Source organism: Trachinotus anak, unplaced genomic scaffold (genome assembly GCF_046630095.1).
Source record: "Trachinotus anak isolate AG129_WGS33_773 ecotype Australia unplaced genomic scaffold, CSIRO_AGI_Tana_v1 ptg000008l, whole genome shotgun sequence".
Lineage (NCBI taxonomy): Eukaryota > Metazoa > Chordata > Actinopteri > Carangiformes > Carangidae > Trachinotus > Trachinotus anak.
The window spans coordinates 2,062,257-2,087,053 of record NW_027273859.1 but is presented as its reverse complement, the minus strand read 5'-3'; the positions used below and the strand labels follow the sequence as shown (position 1 = coordinate 2,087,053).

The 24,797-nt window shown below is 41.4% G+C and overlaps 1 protein-coding gene across 1 annotated transcript in view; it reads left to right on the top strand.

Annotated features, from left to right (window-relative positions):
- Positions 1-6,051: 6,051 nt before the first annotated feature.
- Positions 6,052-24,797, top strand: part of LOC139623536 (protein crumbs homolog 1-like) — a 33,010-nt gene continuing 14,264 nt past the window's right edge. The window contains exons 1-6 of the mRNA XM_071481813.1: positions 6,052-6,315; positions 17,263-17,958; positions 19,116-19,311; positions 21,325-21,464; positions 22,720-22,905; positions 22,997-23,110. Of these exons, the coding sequence (XP_071337914.1) occupies positions 6,246-6,315; positions 17,263-17,958; positions 19,116-19,311; positions 21,325-21,464; positions 22,720-22,905; positions 22,997-23,110 (1,402 nt within the window). The 5' untranslated portion in view covers positions 6,052-6,245. The remainder of the gene's footprint in view (positions 6,316-17,262; positions 17,959-19,115; positions 19,312-21,324; positions 21,465-22,719; positions 22,906-22,996; positions 23,111-24,797) is intronic.

The window sequence follows — 24,797 nt, the reverse complement described above, 5'->3', positions numbered from 1 at the left end:
ACTCACACAGAGATGCATTTGAGGGCTCGTCCGGGATTTAAACCCAGGCCCTCTTACACCTGAAGCGAGACCAATGAGCCACTTATGAAAGAAGAGTTAGCTTTATCTGGCATGTTCATGGTGAGGCCTTTTAAGTGGCACTCTTGAAATTTAGTACAGAATTTCCATAAAGTTGGAGGACTAAAGTTTATGGTTCAACCTCATCCTACATTCCCATAATGCAATACAACAGGGTCAATTTTTTGGTACTTAGTGCTTGGTTAATGCTCTTGTCTTTCAACTCCACCTCCCCAGATTTTAACGAAGGCTTATCATAGTCATTCATTGTATCCAACCCTGATGACATCACCAGGGTTATATGACAAAGCCCATCCAGAGCCACGGAGGACAAACAGTAGAGCATGAAGAGTCATCTTAAATTGGAAGACTGACCCTTTACTTTCATGAACTTTAGCCAGTTTCCTGCCAATAGTAAACAATTAAATTTCAGCCTCTAGGGTTTGGTATCAGACCTTTGTTCGTCCTTAGTGCTACGTGCTGCTTTTGTATTTTGCATGTATTCCTTCAGTTCCCTACATTTACCTCTTTTTGTGTGCGTTGTGGTAAATGCAGTTTGAATACCTCCTCATCTGAGCTCTGGCAGCATTCTTTGTCACCAGAGTTTTAAAAAGGGGGAGTCAGGGGGTGAAGTTAAGGGTCACAAGGCAATTGCAGTTCTTTTGAGATGCCATTGTTGTGGAGGAGCTAGACAGAAATGGATGTTAAGATGTGGAAGGGAGGGGAATGTGTGCGGGGGAGAGAGACACACACACAGAGCAAGAGAGAGAGGGTGAGATGGAGAACCCACAGCAAATCTCCTGTCTGGAGGTTTATAAGCAGACTCATAAATTATAAACAGCCCCGTCCCTCCTCTCTATAGAGAAGGTGCAAAACACTTGCTGGGATTTTTTCCTGAGCAAAACAGAAAATAGGAGGTCATCATACACTTTCTCATGTGCTCCAAACACCACTGTTAACTACAGAATTGAAACCACTTGAAACATATCATCACATAACATCTGACATCACATAAAACCTCCATGAATTAAGTTTGTCAGAATCAGTTATTCGGCTACTGTTGTGGTCAGAGTGTTAATAGCTGCACCTCAGTGTGCAGTGATAGACTGTTATAAACGTCACTCACAATTCAACAGCAGAGTGAGTACTGGCTGCCCATTAGCAGCCAGCTGCTGCTCCTCCCACAGCCTGTAAAATACCACCAACAGTGTTTCTGCTTTAACTGCTCTTGGACAGAACAAGTGCACTGAACACCTGAGAGATCACCAGCAGTTTCACAGAATGTGAACATTTTTTTTATTATCGTTCAAAACATACACATGGTCTGCTCTTTACTTGGACTCAATTACAATCAAATCAAATGATACATGTCTTACAATAACCCATAAATATGTGCACTATGCCTCATGGGAATTTATTTGTGTTATGTTTGCTTTAAAGGGTCAGTTCACAATTTCCAAAAAAATAAATAAAAGGTTTTCAGATGTGTAAAAGATGAGAGCAGAATTCTTTTAGAGCTTTCTAATTTCAATAAATCCAAGGACAAGATCAAAACTAACAATGTGGTCTCGCAGTAGTTTTACACAAACAGTAGGAAAAATTGCATTTGTTGGGGACTATTTTCAGGGGCGGATTAATTCACATTTGATGCACTGGTGAGTGTAAACTACAATGTGTGTGTTCGTGGCAATGAAGGAACATGTCACTCTGTAGTGTAGCTCACTGATATGTTGTTAGTAGGTTTTGGAAACAATGGAGCTCTATGACACAGAGGAATAAGATACATCAGGTTTTGAGTGAATGTCAACCTACTGTTAGTTTTCATCTTTTCATGAGGTTTCTTTACAAAGAAGAAAGATTTAAAATATTTCCATCTTTTACCTTTAAGTGCTGTTGACTGTCTGTCACATGCTCTATATTGTTTGTCAGCACTTTCCAAACTGTATCTGTTCATATGAGCGTTTTCTGATCTGTCTCCACTGTGTTGAAAGTTTGGTTCGAATCTTTCACAAAAAAACGGTTAAAGAAGCTGTTTGTGAGATTCGCTATTGCTACCCAGCCAACATTAGCATTAACAACTGTTTACTTACCAGTCTTGCTAAGAGCTTCAGCCATCATTGCGTTTACAATGCAAGAGGTTATAATACCTCTACTTCTACAGGGCAGACTGAACGCTCAGTGACTTGGTTTCACAAAGTGACAAGATGAACATGCTAGCTTCGGTTCGTGAAAAGAACTAATAGAAATAGAAGCAAAACAAAAGGTTTGCTTTCCACCTCTGGAGATGGGTCTTAGCAAGAAAAAGGAATGAAGTTTGATGCTGAACTCACAATGTTACATTAGCAATAGCAAAATAAAAATTGCCTCTTTAATTTTAGGAAAAGATTGTGTCCATGGCTATAAAGAAATGAGTGTTGACTGTTGGTAGGAAGTGGGATCCTAACAATCTCCTGTGTCAAAGTCCCACACTCTGTCCCAACTTGCATTTTAAGAATGATTTCAAAATTCCCAAATACAACCAAATACAAGGAAACCACTTTCCTGATTGTGATGATTTAAAGCAAGTTAGCCTTGAGTGTCACTTGACCTTCACAGCCTTTTCAAGCATGTCCCCCATTCATTGTCCATTAGATGCAAATTACTGTGTGTAAACAGTCTTGTGGAACATGTGGTGATTAAACACAGCTGAAAGTTTAATATCATGCAAATTACATCAAAGATTGTGATTGGTTCATTTTTAAAAAAGCAACAGAAAAGATTCTACACGGAGAAAGTAAAAACATAAAGGGAGTTTTTCCTTTAATACTCAGAATGCAACAGCAAGCATGTGTGTTCACCCACAGATCACTGCTCCATATGGTACCCAGTGTAAGCTGAGGGACAGATTGTCCTCTTGTTAATGTGGACAGTATTTGTGTATAGAGATGACGACCCCCTGTCGTGGTTTGTCTGAGCCCTGGATGAAACTGGATTGAAGGAACACACCACAGTTTGCAGGGTTGTCTGACTGGTCAAGTGACAAGAACACAGATTCCCAGTATACCGTCATGTTATTACATCATCCAAATGATTAGTTTCAATCATTAATCTGAAGATGATCACTCTTTTTATTGCAGTGTCACCAGTAGAAACAAACTATAAACAAACATCAGTGTGCAGGAACACGATTTTATAACTCCATCCATTCATTAACACATTAGCCCATGAAGACCAGTGGGGGGACTGGAGCTGATCCTAGCTGATACTGGGGTGAGAGGCATGGTACACCATGTATGGGATGCTGGTCTATGACAGGACAGACAACCATTCACACCTATGGGCAGTGCAGAATAACCAAACAGCAAACTCTAGGGGCTGAAAAATGAAGCCAAGATGGAAGTGCTAAAAAGTGCAGTTCCTCCAATGACCACTTGAGGTCATTCAAGGCTTTATTCAGGCTTAAAGTTATGCATAATTTGGGGTGTGGCCACTTTGAGTGACAGTTCGGTGACCATATGTTTGCCACAAACCGGCAACACCAAAGTCCCACCTCTTTGCCCATCTTTGGATGAGCCGGGAGTTTGGTGGAGTCAGGCACTGCCAAGATGGTGACAGCAGTGCAGCTCACGCTGAGATTCAGAGCCACTCTTCCACTCTTCGACGACGTTGACGTTGTTCATCTTTATACACAATTGATAATAACCAATGAATGTGTGGTTTTGGACTGTGAGAGCAAACTGTGTTGATAGGTTCACCCAGAACCTTCTGGCTATGTGGTGACAGTGCTTCCCACCATCTATTACTCATGCACATAAGTTGTTTTAAAAAATGTTAACTGACATCAGAAAGAGAAAACATATAATAGATAAGAAAGAAGCATGAGACAGTGATGGTTTATGGAAGGATAAAATTCTTGAATTTGTATACAACAGCATCACAGAGGGCATGAGAGGCTATTAGTAGAAAAACCAAAACTGAAACACATTCATTAGCTATGTACCAATTCAGGGGCGACATCCTTCAGAGGATGTGTTATGCGAAGGTGTAGTCCACTGTGGCTATCATAGACCGAGGCTGAACTGAATGATCTGGTCTGTGGAGGATTTTCACTGGCTGTGCCTGCCCCTACTGTTGCGTCGCAAAGTGTGGCTCCTGTTGCCTAGCAACCTTGACAACATGAAAGCCATTGAACTGAGCTGAACCCAAATACTTGCGTCTTGGGATGGTTGATCCACAAAGGATCCACCTCAGCTGGATCCTGAGCTCAAAGTTTATGGTTCACAATTTTGAATTTTTAAGTTCACAGTGCCAAAAAAATGAACATTTCTACATTTATTTAAAATGAGCTGCTCTGAGCTTTTAATTTTTTTAGTAGAACCTCCTCCTAAAATCCACTCCCATCCCCAGCACCCCAGTCACTGCCACTTCCCAGACTAAATGAAATACTGTAAACTACTGTGGAGTCACAGGCTGAGATTCAGTTTAAAATCCAAGCAAAAACAAAGCATGTTTTTCCACTTGGTGGTTTACAAATGTAATTCAGCTCTGTGTGCAGTTTTTTATGATGCACAAAGTGAAAATAGGGGAGCGGGAACCTTTGCTGCTTCACAACCACATGCTGTAGGTTTCAGATTGGTATGGGCTCCACCACTGCTGAAAGACGTGCTGTGGTTTCAGTTGCCATTAAGTCTCAGTTGCTTCCATAAAACGCAGTTCTTTCTTCTGATGTTTTTTGGCGGTTGTCAAACAGCTTTTTGGTGCATTAGCTCCACCTTCTGGTGCGTGAGAATCATCTGCTGTGTTGGTGGGAGTCACAAATCTAAGATAAGATTTAAACTACAGTGTGTATGATTAAACCTCCATATTCCCTGACAGACAGACTGCAGGCAACTGTCTGTGAGGACAACCCGGCTGAGACTCCACGTCAGCCTGCTGTCTATCTCTCTATTGTGTGGCAGCTTTAATGAAAACAGCAGCCAGTCACTGAGGAATGTGAAGCTGAGGAGCTGCTGTGAATCACCACTTCACACATTTGCATGTTGCTTGTTGGAGGCGCTGCAGTGAGAAGGCTTGTCGCCCCTCCCTCCCTCCTCCTTCACGCCAAATGTTTAATTAAACTTTTTTGTTGTGATCGCAGCAGGTCAGAGTTAAGCCTTACGCTGGGCTCAGGACATGGAGGCTGGGGGTTGGGGTTGGGGGTGGGGAGTGGGAGTGAGTAAGGCATTAGTCCACAGAGGCCTCTGCCAACCAGATAGGGCTGGATAAGTCCCCTCCACCTCTGCTGCAGAAGGTGGGGGTTGAAGTTGAGGGGACTGAGGAGCAACAGTCCACAGATCCCAGACCTATGGGATCACTCAGGACCATCTCATAAAATAATCTAGATGATGATTGTGGTTTTGGATTATTGACAACATTGAGATATCATCAGACTAGAATATATCTAAGATCTTTTGTTCAAGCAAGTGGCCTTAAATTTACATGTATTCCCATGTGTGAATCTACATACACAAACTGTCTATGCACTGATATATAGGGAGAGCAACAGATCAGTTCTTAATTGAATTGAATTGAATTGAATTGAATTGAATTGAATTGAATTGAATTGAATTGAATTGAATTGAATTGAATTGAATCAGTTTCTAGTTGGTATCACCTATATGTAATAATCTATTAAATAATAAATAAATAAATATTTTTTGTTAGTTTTTCTGGCTTATTATACGTTTAATAATAATTATTGTTATTATTGATAAGTTTTGCTGCTCTTTCTACGGAAGTACAACAGGAATTAGTCAATTTAGAAGAAATGAATCTACAACAGTTTATGGATTTTGAAACATAGAAACTGTGATGGCATTTTTCATTATATGTGATATAAAATAATATGAGTAATCTGCAATCACTGAACCAGTGGCTGAATGAGTGGAATCCAGTTGTCCATCCCATGTTTTCCTCTCTGCTGGGGTGATTACTCTGCTTTACTCCAGCCCCAGCTTGGTCCCCAGGGAGACTCACTCACACTCCAACACACACATTTACACACACACACTCATGCACAGAGTGGTCCGGCATGGAGGCGCTGCCACTCACTCTTAGCAGCTAAAGTTGGAGCAGCCTGGATGGAGCGCTGCGGCGGCCTGGATGGAGAACCTGTGGACTGACAGCATCGTTCTGCTCTGACTGGAAACCTCAGCGGACGGATCCTCAGCATGGAGTTTGGAAGAGTTTGGTCCAGATATCAGAGGACGGTGCTGATCACCGTGATGATGTTCAAACTGGGTAAGTCATCAGCCTCAGTGAACAGGTCACTGTGATGAACAGCTCACTTTAATATAAACATAAAAACAACAGAGGAACTTTTCCTGTTTTAATTTCATCCACATCTGTAGCTCTAACCTTTGTTTGTGTGTGAAGCACGTGTGCAACATGCACTTGTGCTTTGTAGAATCATTCACTAATAACTTAATAACAATTCATAATTAGTTTCCAGTTAATAACTTTTTAATCTGACTCTAAATATGATGAAAACATACAATGTTCAATTTGTAGACTTTCAATTTATATACTCCAGTTAGTCGCTGGGGCAACCAAGAGGGTCTTACATGACATGAAGTATCATAACTATAAATAAACAATGAAATAAATATTTCCCTATCATTAGTTCTTTCATCCTAGGGAATTATTAGGAAATTATAAACCCATACAATGTTTTTTTAAATTATTAGAACAGCACCAAAGGTTACTATTAATTGCAAAGAATCGAAATCCATCTTCAAACAGTAGCTTCAGCGTCAGTGTCAGTGACTTGAACCAGGTGATGTGATTTATAGTGAATCCTGTTGATTTCTAGGTTTCCATGAGTAGAGCTCTAAATGTCTGAAGTGTTGACTCCTCTTCTCAGACTATAACAGATAATGAACTAATTTAACAGGATCTAAGTAGCTCGTTTGACTCATGACTCACTCATGTGTGATGAATGTGTAGCCGGTGCAGCACCAGTCTCGGGGGTGTGTCTGAGTTGGGGGGGGGGGGTCGACCCAGTCACGTTATGAAACTCTGTTGACCCAGTTTTCCCGCGACCTTCGTTTATGTGAAGCATCCGAGGCTCATTTAAAAGGTGGCGGGCCGGCAGCAGGGATTGGCTGTGGGTGGCATTGTTAAGGATCACCATGGTAACGAGCCGAGCGTCCAGCTGCACTGCTGCACAGCTTTTTTTGTCTCATCTTTGAAAGCGAGGAATGATGGGTCTTAAGGAGCATGACAAGAGACCTGGCACACTGAGCTCTCGAGGATTTAAAGAAACAGACGGCAGCCGAAAACACCAACAGGAAGCAGGGCACATGTATGATGAAGAGGAGGATGACAGGGTTGGCCTGTTCAGAGTGGGGAAGGACCCACAAATGCAGGGATTTTAGCTTTAATGATATTATATGAAAGTGGAAAAAATACCAGAGGAACCATCTTCCCTCTACTTCAGGGGCCTCTTGAGGGACGCCATCTCCAGATGATACACACAGGCGAGACAAGTGCATGTGAGGCATTCAGTGTAAAACTGTGACTAATGCAAGGAGAATTTGTTCTAATAGGTGCTGGAAACTGGTGACCCAAAGACTGAGAAGTATGGGGCAGACAGTGAGTGTTTGTAAAAAGACCTGCCAACTGATGATTCTTCTTCAATGACTCATTAATACCAGAAAGAAACACACTGATTTTGGAGTTGACTGTAACTGTAATGTCAAGTTTTACAATTCTGGTGTCTCAACTAAAAAGAAAAACAGAAAAGTCTAGATGAAGAAGTGCTTTTACCTTAAAAAGCACATATCCTGTCAATAGTTTGCCCCCAAACGATACATTGTGTTAGAGGTGATGCAGCTCAGCCAGGAGACAAAAGGATGGTTGTCTCAGACTCAGTGTGTAACTGTGACTGATTCAGGGAGGATATGTGCTTTTTTTTTTGATAAAGCAAAGCAACAAACTGCTGTCGAGCCTTTAGGGCACAGCACTGAAGCCAGGCAGTGCTGCCAGTCTCTTGTCGTGAATCAATAAAATTCCTCTGAGCTCAACTTGCATGTTAGCCAGGGGCTTCCCTTTCTCTGTGATTCAGCGTTGCTGCTTCCTCTGCCCTGCAGCGTGACTCTGCTGACTTTGTGTTGCTGTTGCCGTGACACGAGGTAAACACGGTCTCTCTGCCCCTGCCTTTCACACCTGCAAAGACAGAAACAAATTACAACCTTTTATAAAAAAAAAAAACTGTGAGTCATCTTAGTAAAGTGGATCCCATCAGTATTATAAATGCAGCAGCCATTAACTTCATATTTCTGCATTATTCCCTAAGGGAGGTTCATTCATTCATGTTTAGGTGGGAGAAAGTTTGCTCGTGGTGCCTTACATAAAATCATCACCAAAACAAATTCCTTGTATGTGGAAACATACTTGGCAATAAAACGGATTCTGATTCTGATTCTGATTCTGAAAAAAAGGTTTTCAGACATTTAGATAGATATTAAGAAAAGGCTGGGGTTATGCTACTAATATGCTATATAAAATTAGTCTAACAGGGAGAAACTGCATTTGTTGGGGACTATTTTTAGCTGCAGAACTTGAATATTAAGCATGATGACTTCTGTTTGAACTATTTCATAAAGTGATAACAATTCTTCAGAACTGAGAACATCATTTGCCACAGTCACAACTGAATGTAACAAATAATAATAATGTTGAAAGTGTTTGTTAATGCTCCGCTCCTCCTACTGTCTGTACTACTTTAATTACAGTAATATTGATATTAACTTTACATATACAGCAGTTTACAATGAGCTTATAAACATAAAAACAGGTCAAAAGAGAAGAGTCAAAATGTCAATTAGCTATAAAACAGAAAAAATAAAAGTTGATTAAAACCAAGAACAAAAGCATCAAAGACAGAAATTAAAAGCAGCTTTATAGTAAGTGTTGAGCAGTGATTCAAACTGGGACAGAGATTCAGCGCCTGATCTCCTCTAGCAGAGCAAACCAAAGTCTGGAGGTGCTAACAGCAAACACACAGTCGCCATACCCGAGGATCTCAGGCAGTGTGTTTGGTTATAAGGGGAAAGCAGTTCAGAGATATGAGAAGGAGGAGCCTTAACAGCAATTTAAAGAGTTTTAAAATCGATCTGCAGGGACCCAGCCCTCACCTGTCCAGTTTTGGCAGAGCCAGGCTGAGGTCCCTGGACAGCGTCAGCGGTTTGATCAGTCAGCAGCTCTGCTCAGTGTTATTGTTGGCTTGAGATGCTGGTACCACTCAGTGCCAGGACTCAACCCTGTCCTGCAATAATGTATGAGGTGTTCTGAGGCAGGGGGATGGGCTGTGTGTAGGAGGAGCGGTTATCAGCTCCCTGGAATGTGTGAGGGGTTGATTGGGTTTGGATGGAGGGGTGAAGAGTGAGGAGACCCGTGCTGTCCTAGTCATCCCACAGGGTTCAGGAGATTACAGGTGGCGGAGGTTAAAGTGCATGAAGCTTTACGGGTCAGTCCTGGGGAGGATCCAGGTTCTCCCTGACGAGGGAGGTGAAAGAGTAAAACTGATTCCAGTACAAGTGACAACCAACAGAGGGGGGTGGAAGAGGGAGATGTATGAAGATGATGTAAGACAGAGGCAATGACACATCTGAGGAAGACATCACAGCTTGGGCTCAGATAAGGAGAAAGAAACATGCAAACACACCAGCTTTACCATCAAATTAACACATTCTGTAACATCCAGCTGCCCTGGGAAACACAGCAAAATGATAGATTTATTGTATTTACATTAAGCCTTTAGGTAGTCTTTCTCTCCTGATATAAACTTCATGGTTCTTAGAAAAAATGACCCCTCATGTGATAGTGATACTGTCTCTGTCTATAAGAGATGGACAATCTAGTTACCTTTGGAACTTTCAATCATAATAGATTAATAAATAGAGATGTTATATCTATCTATCTATCTATCTATCTATCTATCTATCTATCTATCTATCTATATATATATATATATATATATATATAATTACATTCACCTACATTTGAATTTCAATGAGCTCCCTGTTCCTGCACAGCAAATGCTCCCCCATTTTAATCCAGACTAAAATATTATCTCCTTCTTCTTGTCCCTTTGTGAATGAATCGTAACAACTGTGGTGATCAACTGACTTTTGATCCGGCGCCATCATCAGGTCAAAACTTCAATTTGTCCAGTTACTTTGGTTTGTGATGAAATACCTGAAAGACTAATGATGTTCCTCCAGACATCATCCTCCAATGTACTTTGTCTTTAGTGCTGATTAACAGATGTGAGCTTGGGCTGTGTCCGAAATCGCTCACCAAATAATTATTATGAAAAGCAGTGTACACCCAGTGGTGACTGACAAGCAACATACACCATCATGTGTTGTGTTTAACTAGCTGAGTGGTGTCTGCTGTTGTTTCTTATTGTGAGCTCCTCTACGTGGCTCCCTGGATAGTGAGAAGGGAGCAGAGAATGATGGTGAGGTTACCAAAAACTTTGAGCGTGAGTTAGCATGCTAATGTTAGTAATCATGACAGAAACACTTTTGCCAGCTAAATCAGAGCACATTCACATTTACATCAGTAAATGGAACCACAAAAGAAACACCTTTTAAGATTAATTTTACTTCATAATAATAAAATTTATTATGTTCAATCAATTCATGGTTTTATTCAACTAAAAAACCTAAACTTCGTTAGAAAAATAAAATCCAAAAACAATTCAAACAAAAGCTAAAAAGCTTGAGGAAGTAATTCCAGTCATTATAAATTCATTCACTCAGGTCTTGTTGTCACTGCAACTTCTAAAAGTGTAAACTCCAGCTTAGGTCACACACACTATAGTGGTACTTGTTATCAGCTTTCAAATTAAAACAGAGGAAGCACAAACAACACCAGCTTTTCTCAGGATTCATCAGTTATGGAAAGTGTTGTGGTGGTGGAGGTGAGAGAGCGATGTGGAGAGGAAGATAATGGGTGTGACAGCAGGCACATGTGAAAGAAACTGGGGGTGTTAAAGTGGATGCAGTGGAAAACGAAGAATGTAGATGTTGCAGGGAAAATATAAACTCATTGTTCCTGGGATGTTGTTGTTGTTGAACTGATTCATTGCCGATTGCAGATTGTCTGCTGTTGTGTTGGATGAGACTATCCAAATCACCACACAGTAGTGTGAGTGTGGGTGTTTGTGAAGGAAATCACACACCTTGTCTGGGGACAGAAGAGAAAAAGGAGTCCGAACTGGTCTTGTTGTCATGTGATTCCTCCACCTTGGGGCCTGTAGAGAAGAATTTTATATCCAGACTGTGTAACTTTTGAAAGGAAAAATAACACAATCTTCCTCTTACATTCTGAATTTGGCAGCTGTACACAGACCATTAGCTTATGGTGGCTAATGTTAAAGCTGCAGTGTGTTCATTTAAAAAAAAAATTTTTTGAATTGCTCCAAAACATATCTCAATGTTGAGATGTGCCTCTGTGACCCAGGCTCAATGAACAGCCTGGCAGCAGTGCAGAGATATTCCCTCCTAAAATTTCTGAGCAATCCTCTTCTAACCAATCAGAGAAGGCCAATGGCGGGGGTGGGTGCTAACAGCTGTCAGTCAATACATGGATGCTCTTCTGGTCTACCACTCCTCCGGCACTGCGGCTTCGAGCTGGTAATTAGCTGCTGGAAGACGTCAGCATGGCTGACTCACAGGCTGGAAAGCTCCTGCTTCCTGCATCAGCTGAGACAATGAGCACAACGACGATGCAGGTGAAGGGGTGAGAGGGAGGGGTAAGAGCTTACAGGTCTCCAGCTCGAGCTAGTTTGATTTCAGGATCTTGCTGCACATCGCACTGGCCCAGGAAGCATCTTCGTTTCCTGTCTGCATCTACTTGCTCTCAGTCAAGTCACCTGATGATGATGTGTTACTTCCTAGGGCTAGGCTAACCCTAAGAAACAAGAAACAAGACTGGAAGTCTTTATTACACTTCATTCCATTCAGCTACATATATGATTAGCATTAGCATCAACAGTAGTAGTAGTCAACTTCAGGAGGTTCTCTCTCTGAATGCCTTAAACAGGTGCCTTGCGTGGATTTAGATGTTAAGTGCTACTGGAAAGTCCGTTAAGGTACGATTTTGTTCTTTATGGACTATGAATAGCCAAAAGCAATTCTGTAGCTAACCAGCCATCATATATCTTGTATACAAGGTCAACACTCTGGGGCACAAAATTCCTTAAGTATGAGACTTAAGGTTAGGCTGAGGGAGTTACTTAAGGCTGTTGCACAGAATCTCTTTAAAGGTTTCTTTAGTTAAGGAAAAAAGCTAAGGCATTTACAGCCGTAAAATGTAAAATCCTGCTGTTTCCATGGAGACTGTTTGTTTGCTGCCATTAGCAGTTGTGATATCTGTTTTCACTTTTTGGAAGCCATTAACATTAAAGTAGTGCACTGCTACCTCATCCTCCTGTTGTTCTGATGGGAGCTTCATATTGTCACCAGACAGTCAGAGTGTTTAAGCTCAGTGAGTGACCCAGCTGATCTGTGGACATAAAACACCCTGACTACACCTGACCACAAAGATCATGTGACATAAAACTGTAGAGCGATCATTATGCTGTGGAAAGTCCAGTGATCCAACTCCAGGCAGTCGGTCAAATCATGAACTGACTGCAGGTCAGATCTGTAAAATCAGTTCCTCATGGTTATGGGTTTCTCCCTCTCTTCTTGGGAAAATTTTCTTCATTTATCACCATAAACTTAGTCATGTTGAGTCAGAGTCAGAGGAAGCTGTATTTTTCTTAACTTTAGTCTCTAAGGTCTTTTGTCCAATGGTTTAACTGACTTTAAATGAGTTGAGTAACATATCACAACATGAGATAAGAAACACTTTATTTGTCCCTATAGGGAAATTCACGAGTATAAGACTGAGATAAGGAGAAAACCTTCGATACTTAAGTGAACAGTTTAAAGAAACCTCAAGGACTAGACTTAAGGTCTTTTGTGCAACTGTGTCTCTTTTAAGAAAAGCTTAACTCAGACTTAAAGGAAAATCTTAATTTAAAGTTTTTTGTGCAACCACCTCCTGGAACTGGGCTAGCTCAAGAAGAAAGTTCATAGTTTCCAGTAGTACTTTGTATTTCTTGTATACAAGTGGAAGGTGGTTACATAAGAATGGAATTAGGAATCATCCTCCTGTAATTAACATCCGCAACAAGCAGATAGGTCAGTAGGTGTTAGTGGAGTGTCACAGATGGACAGATGTACGGACATCAGTCTCTTTAAGTCCTGCCTCAGCTCTGGCATAACATAAAAGCATTTCTATGGTTTTGCACAAGTGAAGCTGAAGGAAATTATTGCATTTTTGAAGCGCTTAATGTCACTACTGATGTGCTTGTTACAGCCTACACCATGTACAAACAGTAGTGAGTGACATGTTCATACACAACACTGACAGCTGCCAGCTCAGTCATGTGATAAGTTTACTTGTAACACCATCTGCTGTGATCCTAAGTCCAGAGGAAAGAGGGGCTTGTTACTCTTCATCACCCGATTTGGTTTTAAGCACCTATAAAGAGTCATGGTTAACCCACTGTATAAGCCCCATGCTAATACAGCCAAACCTCACAGGGGAGGAACACTACACAGTTCTACAACAGCTCATAGAGATGCTCATTCTCAGTTGTGTATCTTTCAGGCTTTTAGTAAATTTTTTAATTATGCACCATTATCTTTATTCTTAGAGACATATTGAATCAACAGAACTGAAGTTGTCAGTTTGTCTGTTTTATTGGAAGTTAGCTCTCTTAGCTCATACCAAGGTCATGTTTCAGGGGTGTGATGTTTGATAACTTAGAATTTCATTTCTGTTGATAAAGTTTAAGTTTCTATTTATGGCACCCTGGTCTGTTCAGTCATGGTTGTTTATGCTAATGTCAATTGTCAGTAATAACCAGTCAATAGTTAGTACCAAAACTTACATATATAAGAAAAAATAGCCTTTACTTAAACCAGTACTGACTGTGTTTTTGGCCACCAGAGGCCAGCACAAGATGTTGTAAATACAACATTGACAAGTGACCACCTAAGGTTATTTTACGGACAATGTATTAACCAACAGTTGCAACAGTTGTATTTATTGATTTATTGTCTTTATTTAACCAGAGAAACACTGAGAACAACTTCTCTGTTACAACACTGACCTGGCCAAGATGGCACAGGCAAATGCTACAGAAACAAATAAAGACAGGATTTCAAAATGACAATAAAACTAGAATGGAATATATAAATGGTATATCTGGGTGGCACTGAATCAGCTTCTGCACTTTCACAACCAAGCACAGTTGCTAGCACCTCTTTTTCTGGCTTTACACCCCTCTCTGAGAGTATGGTATCCAAACTGTTGACATGTACCAATCACCAAAACAAATTCCGTGTATGTGGAAACATACTTGGCAATAAAACTGATTCTGATTCTGATTCTGATGTAGCCGTCCTACTACATGCTCGTTGGACCCTATACCAACAAACCTCCTCCAAACCATTAGCCCAACCATCACGCCAGCTATCACACATGTGACAAATGAATCACTGACCTCTGGCACTTTTCCCACTGCATTCAAAGCAGCTCGGGTAACACCTCTACTCAAGAAACCCTCTCTCAACCCTGCTGAGGTCGAGAATTATCGCCCTGTCTCGCTTCTTCCATTCCTATCCAAAACTATTGAATGGGCAGTGGCTAAACAACTCTCAGAATTCCTCCTACAGAACAATCTTCTTGATCCAAATCAATCTGGTTTCAAGAGCGGTCATTCAACTGAAACTACCCTGTTGTCTGTGACAGAAGCCTTAAAAGAAGCAAGAGCAGCTGCAAAGTCCTCTGTCCTCATTCTACTTGACTTATCAGCTGCCTTTGACACAGTTAACCATCGCATCCTCCTCTCTACTCTCTCTAACATGGGCATCTCTGGCTTGGCTTTTTCCTGGTTTGAATCCTACCTGACAGGGCGCTCATTCAGCGTATCCTGGCTTGGACAGTCGTCCACCTCGCATCACCTCACCACAGGGGTCCCCCAGGGCTCAGTGCTGGGCCCCCTACTATTTGCTATCTACACCACCTCCCTGGGTCCGATCATTCGCTCACATGGCTTTTCCTATCACTGCTACGCAGACGACACTCAGCTGTATCTGTCATTTCCTCCTGATGACCCCTCAATCTCTGCACGGGTCTCTGATTGCTTCTCAGACATCGCCACATGGATGAAGGCACATCACCTCCAGCTGAATCTTTTAAAAACTGAACTGCTGGTTCTCCCAGCTAAACCTAAAATACACCATGACATCAACATCAAAATTGATTCCCTATGGCTCACCCCCACCAGGGTGGTGAGAAACTTAGGGTTTATGATTGATGACCAACTAACCTTCTCCAATCATGTCACCTCAGTTGCCCGGTCATGCCGCTATGCACTTTACAACATCAGAAAAATCAGACCTTACCTAACTCAACATACTACTCAGCTCCTGACACAAGCTGTGGTCATCTCAAAACTAGGCTACTGTAACGAACGACGCCTGGCTCTGCCACCCATTCGTTCAAGGCAATCCAAACTCTTCTCTCACGTTGTCCCCCGTTGGTGGAACGCACTACCACTTCCTACCAGAGCTGGGGCGTCCCTCTCTACCTTTAAAAAACTCCTGAAGACCCAGCTCTTCAGAGAGTACCTTCTCTCCTAGCACTACAGGACAAATCTACACTTAAAGAATCGTCACTAGCACTTATTGCTGCGCTAACACTTCTTATCGCACTTAACCTTGATTGTTCCCCTTTCTGTAAGTCGCTTTTGATAAAAGTGTCTGCTAAATGACTAAATGAAATGAAATAAATGAAATAAAATGTAAAATAGAATATTTTTTCACTCCAATAAACACACAGCAACATTAACATTCATTCTAATCATGTTTCTGGCCACCTGACAAAATGAAATCTAATTTTCACTATGTTCAGCTCTGTTTTTGGTCTCCACCACGAAGAACTACTGGGCAGGTAGAATATAGTGGGTTCATCAGAGTTTAAAAAAAAAGTTACAGGAAATGAAGAATTAGGAACGATTGAATCAGAGCACTGAGAGCACAACCAAACAATATAAGTACAAGACATGAAACCAAAGCAGTAGTCTCAGAATCAGGACTGATTTCCTGTAGGTCTATCACTATGACTGATGCTGTTCGCATTATTCAAAAGTACTTTTGTCCTTTGTTAATATCAAAATATTCAGTGGTGCAACTGAAGAGTCCCATGGTGTATAAAGGTAGATGCCCATGTGTTTTTTGGTTATAAAGCAGGTCTAGGTTCTATATTAATACTGTGAAAGTATCAAAGCCTCAGTCCACAGAGAAATGCACACAGCCTGTATTCAGACACTGAGCCTTAAAACCAGCCGTCAGGACTTCTGGAACTTTGTGATGTCACAACAAAGCAGTCACTGCTCTCAGCCACGACCCAAGCCCCACCCACCTGGACCCACCATCCAACCTTGCAGGATTTGGTTTTTCTGAGTGTTTACCTGTAAAAAAGCCAATCAGAAGAGAGGATCCAAGACTCCAAGACTGGCTCACTGACCTGTTGTTACTAGAGCTTAATAGAGAAGCCTGAGAGAGGAGATGTAATACACTGAGATGGTTTTTGGTTCTTAAAACCACAAATATATCTTCTGATGGATCTCAACACTTCAGATAAAACACAGAACAAGTGTAAAATATGGACCTTTAAGACTCCTCCGTCCGTTTTATTATTATACACAAGATGTTTTAAATGATCTGTATGATGCAGGTAAATACACATCAGAAACATGTACTTGCACTTGGCTATTTGTTGGTCATAAGGAAAAAAGCACACATCTAAAAGAACTTAGAAGTCAATTACCCATAAATCTTATAAGGTAAAGGTGAGGTAAACTCTGATTCTCTGTAAGGATATTTATATCAGACCAGTGCTCACTTTTATATGTTGAAGAGATTAATTTGTATTTGAATATATGATTTCATTTGTCACTTATCAGCTCAGTGGAAACAGTAAATGCACCTTTAACAAGAATTTAATATGAACAAAGAACATGACGTTTCAATGTCTGACTTAGTAGCAGTAGGGAACTAATTTTTGGATCCAAGCTTATAAGAAAGACATTTTAACGTTGCCTCTTGCATCTTGCAGGACTTCTGTGCATAGTGGCAGCAGACAGCTGTCTCTCATCTCCCTGTAACAATGGTGCCACATGTCTGGACCACCTGGGCGACTATGTGTGCCTGTGCCCCAAAGGACCAGTGTGGTACATGGGCAAAAACTGTGATGAGCTGTATGATGCCTGTATCATGGCACCTTGTAGCAACTGCACCAGCAAACCTGGGACTGATGAGTTCACCTGCCAATGCCCGGACGGCTTCATGGGGCTCAACTGCACCCAGGACGTAGATGAATGTCACAGCAACCCATGCAATGGTACCAAGTCCCACTGTGTCAACGGAATCAACAGGTACTCCTGCCACTGTCCCATCGGACTAGGAGGTGAGGACTGTCAGGATAACGTGACCACTTGTTCAGAGGACACGTGCCGGAACGGTGGCACCTGTGTGGACATCCCTGACTCTGGGCACCAGTGCCAGTGTGCCTCCGGGTACCAGGGGACAAACTGTGAGGAAAACATCGATGAATGCCAGTCTGAGCCCTGTCAGAACGGAGCCATCTGTCAAGACGGGGTCAACGCCTACCAGTGTTTCTGTGTGCCAGGATTTCAAGGCTACCACTGTGACTTGGACATCAATGAGTGTGCCTCCCGACCCTGTCAGAACAATGGCACATGTCTGGATGAAGTGGATCACTACACATGTGCCTGTGCTCCAGGCTTCAAAGGTAAAACACTGTAAGACACATCTTAGCTGATAAGTTGACACTTTATTATTTTCAATTTCACTACGTAGTACACTATTTTATTCATTTCAGGCTGGAAAAAAAAGGACTGTCGTTTTCATACAGTGATATTGAGAGTTTTAAAATGTTGACAGTTCACGTAAAAAAGAGAAAAGAGAACACATTTAGCTCAATGGTTGATCTGTCCCTGTCTAAAGTCTGCATCTGGTCAAATATTCCTCCAACACAATAAAGTTGTTCAGTCACATTCTTACTTGAGTTAAAGTACTGGAGTACTTGATTTTAGAAATAGGTCCGTATTCAAAAGTACATTTTATGTCAACACATTGTTGTATTGTTCTGCATTTACAGAACCTGATGACTCCAAAACAACCTACTGACCGACTGTACAACCTGTGGAATAAAAAGACTGTAGCATATGATACAAAGATAATAATGACCATAAAAACACAATTGAATTAACAATTTTGTCATTTTTGTTATTCTTTTATTTGGTAGTGATGGAGTTGAATAGTAATAAAGACAGCAAACATTTACAAATTTTGTTTTGGGTCTTTTCTCCCGTGATGAACACAGTGTAGGGTCCATCACGTTTCCAGAATAAAAGAAACTGCATTCCTCTGATTAAAAGCTCTGCTTCAAAGTAAGAGATCTCACTCATATGATTGGTATTGGTGGCAAAAAAACATCCCTAGTTAGAACAGTTTTAGCAATGAGCTAATTTCCATCTTCAGCACCTGGAATTATTCAGTATCAATGTTTTTGTGTGGTGATAAGTTTGGTCATGTGGTTTAGTACTCCATTAGTACTTCATGGGGACACATACAAACTGCAAAGACTGAGCCACAGCTCAGTTTGGCCCCAAGGCCCTCTTTCAAACTGTAGGGCCCCTCTCCAGGGGGTACAGAAGAGTTATTGCAGTGCAGACAGAGGCAGGCCTCTCCTCCTGTGAACAGAGAGTATAGACAGTATGTTTGTTCATTTTTACTGTGGTATAGAGTAAGACTATACCACAGTATAGCTTTTACACCACGTCTCCTTTCCTTCATGAGAAGAGGTTGCACGTCTCTGTGTGTTAAGATAATTAGGTGTTGCCTCACACCTTGGCCCGCTGCCATTCTTACCTCTCTCCTCATCAGGGATTAACTGCGAGGTGGAGATCGACGAGTGCGAGGTGCAGCCCTGTCAGAACGGTGCCACCTGCCGGGACTACGTCGCCTCGTACAGGTGTGAGTGCGTGCTCGGCTTCCAGGGCCAAGACTGCGAGGTCAATATCGATGAATGTGCCAGCGTGCCCTGTCTGAACGAGGGCAGGTGCAGAGACGGGGTCAACAGGTGGGATTACACACCTGCGTGTTTACATTGTCAGCACACACACAACTTTAGTGTAGTTACAATGATTTGGGTTGTTTTTTCAACAGTTACACATACTGATACATACACACAGTGTATGGACTGTGGTGTAGCTGAAGTACTTTTAGAAGGAAGGACGTTTAGACCTGCACAGCTGAGGTTGTCAGATGTGTCATCTGACACTTTGTATTAGACAGGAGCTAAAGAAAAAATGCAAAAGTTGCAAATGCCAATTTCCATCCTAAATTAGCAGACTGAAGTTAAATTATTTCCTCTTAGAAATATCTGGGGTTCATATTGATACAAAACTAATCTTGTCAGAAAATGATTAAGCCTTTTTTGGCATGATTTCTACGTCCTCTTTGTTCCCTTTTTTTAAATCTTCTTTTAAGTCTTGTGTCCATTGCCCTGTTTTCTGCCCTGTACTGTATGGGCATCCCAATGACAGAAACAGGATTAAAGACTTATGAAGGTTGGTTTGACTCCAGATTCATGAGATAAGGTATTGAAGGTGTTATAGTCCGGCTCGAGACTAAAGCAAAGGGTTTTCTACAGTGGCCCAGAGAGCTCAACACATTGCAACTTAAGAAAACACATACAAAAAGACAAAACACAAACACATTCAGAAAACAGCTTCATTGGTTTGTAGGGATGTATGATAATACATCCATGTGCACTTGTTGTTCAGTGTTTTCAACTTCAAAAGTCACAAAGAATTGAAAAACAAGAGTGTCCCAGTGTGTTGCACTTGCAGTGTGTTGAGCCAAAAGAATTTTATTTAACAGAAATTAGTTTTTGTGGTCAGAAAACGAGCTGGGTGACCAGTTTCTCTGTGAAACATATGGTCATTTGATATCAGTCCTTTTCTGAGATGTTTTCCTGACATGTTTTTGAGGATTTAGGGAGGAGTTTTATTGCTCTTGTTTTTAGGCAGACAGACGATCTGAAATGCTTTCCTCAGATCACACAACTAATATAAGAATTGGTGCTAATTAGTGCAAACTGCTGTACCAGTCTATAACTCTGTTTATATGTTTATATGTCCCCCTCGTGTTGAGCCTGGTAAGGCCGATGTGTCATCCAGCAGTGTGTTGTGCCAGCCTGACACATTAAAGTTGACCAGGGATAAGAATTAATCCAGTGTCAGTCACAGTGATGAGTCACTAAAGGGCTGGAGGTGCTGATAATACCTGGTGCAGCAGTAAAACCGATTGGAACAGCAGGGTGTCGGGAAGGTGGGGGAATGAGGACCGTTTTCATGTTTGATTGTGTTGAAGTTTTATGATTTTGTTTCTTTTCTTTTAACCATGTTAGTCACAATCTTTGCAGCGAATGCCACAATATTCTACTTGTCTAATTATATTTCTTTTAATATATGTTTCAAAAGATTGTATTTTTATTATCTTTGAATATTAACAGTGAATTTGTAAGCTATAAAACACACATTAGTTCAATTTAACAAGTTAATAAGTTTTGTTACTAATTGGTCTGGTATGACCAGTAGCTTATGGTGGCTATTGCTAGGCTAAGTATAATGCTAAGTATGTTATATATGGGTCCTCTCTCCTTTTACTACAATATGTTTTTACAGTAGATAAACAATAAAAAAATGTAAAAATTAAATGTATGACGTAATCTGCCATATTTCACCAGGAGACATGTTTGTTCCAGTCGTCTCCTGCTCACGCTGCCTTATGATATATTTTAGAATCAACAGAGTTTAGAGTAAGTTGAGAAGTGAAGGGAAATTCAGTGTGTCATCATCCTGTAACTCCCACAGCATCCACTGTTCAGCAGAAGCTGTAATATAAGCTTCTTTTAAATCTGAGTTGACTATACATGGTTTATCCTCATCTCTCTCCCTCCACTACAAAATGAGCCACTGATTTAGAAAATGTGTGAATTTAAAATGTGGCCTTGTGTAGTTTCCTATGTGACAGTGTGTTGACAATCACAGAATGAGACAGACTCATTTGCACCTCTGCTCTTTCCCAGCTATGAGTGTGACTGTGAGGGGACAGGCTTCGTAGGTGACCACTGTGAGGAAGATATTCCTGAATGTGCTTCTGACCCCTGCAAACATGGAGCCACCTGCCTGGAGGGAATCAACCAGTACAAGTGCCTCTGCTGGCCAGGTACAGGGTTAGGTACTTCAACACTAGACCTGATGTAACCCGACTCTTAAACATCACTGAACTGACTGAACTACACACATGACCCCTCCCACCACCACAACAGTCGACATAACCCCAGTGTGAACAGGTCTGTGATGAGCTCACCATGGATCGAGGGTTGTGCTTGTTGATGTTTAAAGAACTAGAGCAGGGCCTGTTCAGTGTGTGCCTGTCCTGGCCTCCTTGCAGGGGGATGAGGGCGAGAGGAATGTCCTCCGGAGGCTGGAGGAGTCCCACACATAAATCAAACTCCACAAAAGAGTTCATCTGAGTTTGGGTGGGGGGGGGGGGGGGATGCTCACATATCTGTCCCTGTAATCATTCCTTCTCCCTGTACTAACTGATTGAGTCCCATGTGCCCGACTCCTAGCACCTGTAACATTAGCTCTTATGTTTCAGGCACCCTCATCTTATCAATATGTACCTAAATATTTCTGTATTTTCACAAATGAGAAGGAGGCATTTGTATAGACTGTAGAACTAAAGTACATTGGATAAAAGTAAAATAAAATGGTGATTGTATACTCTTGGAAATTACGCATGGGCTTCAAAAAAGTAGAAAACTTTGTCACTAGAGACTTGTTACAGGCGTCTTAAAAGTTAAAGCTAAATCTAGTTAAAAAAGGTCAAGTTAGCAAGATACATTCTCAGTGCAAGAAGCTAAAATGAGGCTTCAATAGTCCCAGTCAAATAAAATGACCAACAAGTTACATCCTGTGTGTGTGTGTGTGTGTTGGTGTGAATGTTAGGAATGGAGGAAAGGAATGATTCCACTGACTGATAACTATTTTAACATACTATACAAACATGTATTAATCACTTTTTTAAGCAATGAGTGGGAATGTGACGACATCAGGGGAAAACTAGGGTCACCAGCAGCTGATAATCATATTACACTTCATAAATTCTACTTCAAACAATAGTCTCTCGTAGCCAGAACACACACATCTCCACTGTTCGTTTAAGTGCTGTTCTTCAGTTACGTCATCTATCAACATGATGCCAGTCAATCATTGACTACTATATGGACCACCCAAAAAAATTATTCTGATTCAATATAATAACAACAATAATGCTTTTATACTACTACTGTAGTCCGAGCATCACATCGCTGTTGTGGCCAGGATGCTCACTCTTAAGACAGACTTGAAAAAAGTCAAACCCTATCTTTTAAACATGTCTTTGTGTGTGTGTGTGTGTGTGTGTGTGTGTCCAGGTTATGAGGGAGATAACTGTGAGGTGGATGTAGATGAGTGTGAGCAGCATCCCTGTGAGAACGGTGGCGAGTGTTTCCAGCGATCAGATGCCCTGAACTACGGGATGCTGCCCGAACTCACCACAGCCAGTTTCACATACGATGGAGCTGCTGGCTTCATCTGCCGCTGTCTGCCCGGGTTCACTGGTAAGCCAGTTCACAGCAGAGGCCCTTCAGGTTCTCATTGTGAAGCGAGGAGGACATAGATATGACTCTGATCAGTCTCCTCCTCTTGCAGGAGATAACTGCTCAGTCAATGTGGACGAGTGTGAGTCTGCTCCCTGCCAGCATGGAGGAAGCTGCCAGGATCTGGTCAACTCTTATCAGTGTGTGTGTCCGAATGGCTTCACAGGTAGGAGGAACCTCTTATCTGCTCCCCTTCTCTTATCTCCTAACAAAACATCCTCCCTCACCGGCAGCCCTCAGGGTGGTGTCTGTCCCCGTCACTCTTCATCCTCTGCACCACTGACTGTAAATATTACAACTCCTCCGACCTGAATATGAACCTCATATGTCATTTTTCCCTACCCTCTGAAACAACCTATCTCCTGGACATACTACTGGATGTTTGTCATGGTTACATTAATAAACATGTGTTCAGGTTATGGAGCTGTCACAGTTTAGGGGAAGATGGCTTGGGTATCTATGTGAGGACCTATGTGCTCCCTGTTAACAGTGTGGTCAGTAGGGTTGTATGGCGGTGTGATGTAGCCCCAGATTGTGCCTCTTGTGTGTTAGCACATAGTCAGGTCACAGAGGTGACCACTGTTTTTTGATAATGATGATTTGATGATGATTTGTATGATTAATTGCTATGTTTGGAAACACTCAGGTCATTAAAACACTTCATTTAATTTCATTTTCACACAAACATGCACATTAGGTTAACTGGTGACTCTCTATGTCAGCCCTGTGATAGACTGGCAAACTGTCCAGGGTGTACCCCGCCCCCAGCTGGGATTGGCTCCAGCCCCCCCCCAACCCGGTTCGGCTATATATATATATCTATATACATATAGATATATATATATATATATATATCTATATGTACTGGGCAAAATGTAGCACAGCGAGGCACAATGTAAGAAAGCAGAAACTATACAAAGTATTTGTTTTACTAATGACTAAGAAAGTAAATGGATTCATTAAGTAATTTTACAGATTCTTTTTCTTGGTTTGTTGGTACAGCACAGCAGGAACTAACTGGGCGCCGTGGCAACAGGTGGCCGGTAACATTATTAACCAGCAATGTTTCTCTAATGTGAGGATAGACATGTAAAACAGGACTGTTGGTTAGACACCAAAGGATATATGAAAATATTCACTTGTGATAAACATTTTTCCTTTTTTTTTCATTTTATAAACAAAGCAACCAGGCAACAACTGCTAGAAGATTTGATAAAGAAAATAAATTCCATGCACTATAAATATGCTAAATTCAAACTCAAGATGCTTAGGATCTACTTTTCCTCCCTTTATTTTATCTCATTGAATTAGTCACAAACCAAATCTGTTTCATATACAAAGAAAAACAATTAGTCATAATAATTATTGTACTGGGACTTTACTATTACCTTTCATTTGTTATGTTTGTCTCACTGCTAAAAGGTCGTCCCTCTGTGGGGTGATAAAGATCTGATCTGAACTGATCTGAACTGAACTGAACTGAACTGAACTGAATGTCCTCAGTGTCTCAGTAGTGACCCTCACACCAGGTCTCAGAATCTCCTTGGCCAAACAATAAAGGGTTAATCTTCCTCCTGCTGATCAATCCTTGTGGCCTCACAAAGTATTAATTCCTCATTAGAGGAGATTTGTCTCCTCATCACTCAAAACAGGAGGAACTGCACCAAAAGCTGAACCCTTGAAATGTAAGATGTGGAGTTAGGAATGAGGAATTCAACCAAAGCTTTTGTCAACACCACGAGAAGTGAATAGTGAAAAGTGAACAGGTCCTGTTTTTAGCCACGAGATGTTCAGGCCACAACAGAGCATAGGATAGCAGGGGATGAGGGGGCATATGGCAAGGAAAACAAGAA